General features: G+C 52.1%; 1 protein-coding gene across 1 annotated transcript; it reads left to right on the top strand.

Moving 5' to 3' along the window:
• Positions 1 to 1185: 1185 nt before the first annotated feature.
• Positions 1186 to 4154, top strand: LOC125984990 (frizzled-8). Its single transcript, XM_049747363.2, has one exon. It carries the CDS (start codon positions 2119 to 2121, stop codon positions 3889 to 3891), a length of 1773 nt encoding a protein of 590 aa, XP_049603320.1. The 5' UTR covers positions 1186 to 2118; the 3' UTR covers positions 3892 to 4154.
• The last annotated feature ends 399 nt before the right edge of the window (positions 4155 to 4553 follow it).

The following is a 4553-nucleotide window of genomic DNA, read 5'->3' as shown; positions in this document are numbered from 1 at the left end:
AAATTCTTCTTGATGACATTTACGCATTCAGCTAACGTCAGGTATTCCCCCGCCCCCCAATGCTTTGTAAATAGTCGAGCACGCATATTTTTATAGCGCAGTGAAATTTTTAGTGCGGGTGCAAAGGTCCAAAGGGTGAAGTTGATGTTCTCGCTCCTGATAGGTTCAGAGTTCACGTCTTTGCCTCATTTTCCCCTCTCTTGGTCCCGGCAAGCCGATTATCTAACTTTGCAACTCATCAGATAGACCGGTCAAGAGGTCCTTGTGATGGACCCGCTTGTCCTTGATCCGGTTGGTCGGTTGTGATCCGCTCAAAAGAAGTGCTGGTTTTGTTCGTTGCCTTTCTGTGTTGCCTTTAGGATCCTCTCAAATCGGATTCTTATTGGTCAAGAGGTCCTTCTCCTGGTATTTGTCAATATTGGTCAGATTGTGTCTTTTTATTCTTTTACACAAAAAATAGGTAGAACTCAAATCTTTTTCCTTTACATTTCTTTTATATTTTCCAATTTCGTTGAAGACATTTTGTAGAGGCCGGTGTAATACTTGCTCAGTTTCATTGTGTGTGCGTGTGTCATTGTTTGCTTTGGTTAATGAGCGAAAGGAAGGTGAAGTAATCCACGTGTGTGTGTGTGTGTGTGTGTGCGTGTGTGTGTGTGTGTGTGTGTGTGTGTGTGTGTGTGTGTGTGTGTGTGTGCGCCCTGGGCCACGCATCTCACCTCTACTGATTGCGAGTCCCTCCTTGAATAAACACGTGTTAGGTGGAATCCAGCCTGTGGAAAGCAGGAGGAAGGAAGGGAGGAAGGACTCCAGGGAGGGAGGGAGCAAGGAGTCACACCAAAAAACGCGAGGAGACTGACAAACTGATTGTATGAAATATAAAGTCATATTTGGCATAGAAGAGGAGAAGGCAAGAGCGAGGAGGCCTTTTTATTAAGGTGAACAAGTTGGGGCAACATCTTGACAAAAATTCATCACGGCACCATTTATAATTGGCCTTGCGATGCGTTTGAGCCCATCTGACAAAACAATGTCGGCGCCATTTGAAGCCCACCAACCCAGTGGCAAGTGTGATGACTCTAATTAGCGCTTATCTGCTCTGCAAGCGCTAGTTTGTTTTCTTATGGGTGGGGTTGTCAAATTAACACACACACTCACAGGGTGGGCTGTGTTGCAGTAATCATCCGACCAGCGTCCGACCAATCAAACAATTTGCACTGAAGTTAACCCTTTGCAGCCAGACAACCCCCTGCGGTGGGCTAACACCATATTAACCGCACAGTAGATAAAGCCAAACCCTAACCTCAAACATAATCTCAATAAATGAGATATTAAAGTAGAACACATCAATGTATCTGAAAATTGCCACAGTGAGACCAAATTTAACTTACATAAATTAAACTTTTGTTTTTTCCTACATTCTGTCTATTGCCTGAAAGACCTCTTGTGGCCTCGTGCTAAGCACAAAAAGGCTACGTGCATTTAGGCCATTTAATTAGGTACATATCTCATTTTAATAATGCAGTAATATGTATTGACAGACAGGGTTGTTCTTTTTATCCACATTATGCGGCTTCCCTGAATGCAACGTGCAGCTGAGTCAGGTTCAAACAATGGATCGAACAATACATTGATGTGAATAGGAAAATAAATGACTCGTTAATTGTAATGTGTGTTTTAAATAGGCCCTTAAAAGTACTGAGTTGCACAAAAACAACCCAACAAAATGGGTCAATTTGTGTTCCAGGCTCGGTCCAATTGCATTTTTTAAGTAACGGTATTCGCTTGACTTGTTGGGGTGATGTTTCCATATGTGTGCATTTTCAGCACGTGGCTTTAGTGACTATTGTCCTGCCTAGCTCATTAGGATAGCGTTGACTCCGCTAATGACATTCCTCGTTAATGGGACCTTTGTATTCAGTGTGTGTATTGTAGCGCCGAAGCTCTTTGAGTTTGATTGACGTGAGGGCCGCGACCCTCCTCGGGTTTGGGGGCGTGGCCTCGTATTGCCTGAGTCGCCTCGCGTATAAAAAGCCGCAGCCCGCCCACCGAGTGCACACACGCACGCATGCCCAGACAGACGCACAGGGACGCGGGGACGAGCTGACCGGGCATGCAGTCATGACTCGTTTCGGCTCTTCGTCCGACTGTGGCGCCGGCGTGCGTCCGGCCATGTCCCGCTGCGCGCTCTTGCTGTGCCTCTTCACGCTGGCCGTGCACCGCTCGCGCTGCTGGGGCGCCAAGCCACTGCAATGCCAGGAGATCTCGGTGCCCATGTGCAAGGGCATCGGCTACAACCTCACGTATATGCCCAACCAGTTCCACCACGACACGCAGGACGAGGCTGGGCTGGAGGTGCACCAGTTCCTGGCGCTGGTGGAGATCAAGTGCTCGGCCGACCTGCGCTTCTTCCTGTGCAGCATGTACACGCCCATTTGCCTGGAGGACTACAAGAAGCCGCTGCCACCGTGCCGGAGCGTGTGCGAGCGGGCGCGAGCCGGCTGCGCGCCACTCATGCGGCAGTTTGGCTTCCCGTGGCCCGACCGCATGAGGTGCGAGCTGCTTCCGGAGCAGGGCCAGCAGGACTTGCTGTGCATGGACTACAAGCAGGACCCGAGTCAGGTTGCTGTCGCAGCTGCCGCCAGTGTCGTGCCACCCACCAAGCGCCCGCCGCTCAAGCCCTGGAAGAAGGCGGTCTACAAGCACCCGCACAAGCCACCCCCGGTGGTGCATCATGAGGGGGCGCCCCTTGCTCCGAAATGCCCTCCGCCGGCTGACTGCGTGGCCGCGTCCGCGTCCTGCCACAGCCCCTTCTTCAGCGCCGAGGAGCGCGCCTTCACCGGCTTCTGGATCGGCCTGTGGGCGGCGCTGTGCTTCGCGTCCACGCTGACCACCGTGGCCACCTTCCTGGTGGACATGGAGCGTTTCAAGTACCCCGAGCGGCCCATCATCTTCCTGGCCGCCTGCTACCTGTGTGTGTCGGCCGGCTACCTGCTGCGGCTGGCGGCGGGCCACGAGAAAGTGGCGTGCACGCGTCAGCATGGCGTCGATCACTCACAGCAGGCCAGCGTTGGCCCCGCGCTATGCACGTTGGTCTTCCTCTTGGTCTACTTCTTCGGCATGGCTGCATCCATCTGGTGGGTCATCCTGTCTCTGGCCTGGTTCCTGGCCGCCGCGCTCAAGTGGGGCAACGAGGCCATCGCGGGCTACGCGTCCTACTTCCACCTGGCCGCCTGGCTCCTCCCCAGCACGAAAACCATCGCAGCGCTGGCGCTGGGCTCCGTGGACGGGGACCCGGTGGCAGGCATCTGCTACGTGGGCAACCGGAACTTGGACAACCTGCGCGGCTTCGTCCTGGCTCCCATGCTGGTCTACCTACTCGTGGGCTCCATCTTCTTGCTGGCCGGCTTCGTGTCTCTCTTCCGCATCCGCCGCGTCATCCGGCGCCAGGGCGGCGGCGGCGTGGCCAAGGCGGACAAGCTGCAGCGGCTCATGGTTCGAATCGGAGTGTTCACAGTACTCTATACGGTGCCGGCTGCCGTCATCGCGGTGTGCTACTTTTACGAGGCGCACAACCGGCAAGCGTGGGAAGCGGGCTACAAATGCGGGTGCCCCCCCTCCATGGTGGACGGCCCCCCGCGGCCGGACTACACCGTGTTCATGCTCAAGTACTTCATGGGGCTGCTGGGAGGCATCGCGTCGGGCGTGTGGGTATGGTCCGGGAAGACCCTGGACTCGTGGAGGACGTGGTGCACACGATGCTGCTGGAGGAGCAAGACGTGCTCGGCGGGAGGGGGGTCCATGTACAGTGACGTCAGCACCGGCCTCACCTGGAGGTCTGGGACTGGGAGCTCCGTTTCCTTCCCCAAGCAGGTGCCTCTGTCCCGAGTGTGACGGGGTGCGAGGATGCGCACTGCTAGACCATGTTTGTTTTGTTTGTTTTGTCTGAGGAGGAGGCGGGGCACCTCTCTGCAAGTTCATCCAGATGAGGTCATTGGCGTTACTCCGGTTCACGTTGCCTTAAAACGGAGTCATTACGGGTTTGCATAAAGAGGGTATTTATCTAATTATTTTGTACAGACCCTGTAATTATGTATAATTGTCACTTTGATAGAAGAGTCTATTTTGAATAAATAAAAAAATATTCTTATGATCCACTGACTTGTGCTCACTTTCATAGACTTGAAACTGGTTGACAATTTTATTGTCTAAGCTCATGACGATAATGTTTACTTGTGGAAGCAGTATTAAATTTATTATCATGACATGTTCAATATTGTGAATGTACAGCAGTCCTCTGCGAAGCAGTTGCGACGTCTCCACGCATGTCTGCATTATGCTGCCCCCAGGTGGTCAATTCGCAAACACCAGAAGAAGCAGCCTTGAATTGAATCGAAAATTCTGACCAAATTATTCATTATTATTTTTAATTGTATCTGGACATGTCATGACTGTATGTTTTGATTCCGTACAGTATCATAGACTGCTATTTTGCCACATTAAAAACATATTGTAATTTTTGTTATCTGAGTATAACGCTGTAGAAAAAGCAGCTT

Source organism: Syngnathus scovelli, chromosome 17 (genome assembly GCF_024217435.2).
Source record: "Syngnathus scovelli strain Florida chromosome 17, RoL_Ssco_1.2, whole genome shotgun sequence".
Classification (NCBI taxonomy): Eukaryota; Metazoa; Chordata; class Actinopteri; order Syngnathiformes; family Syngnathidae; genus Syngnathus; species Syngnathus scovelli.
This window is presented reverse-complemented; position numbering and strand designations above follow the sequence as displayed.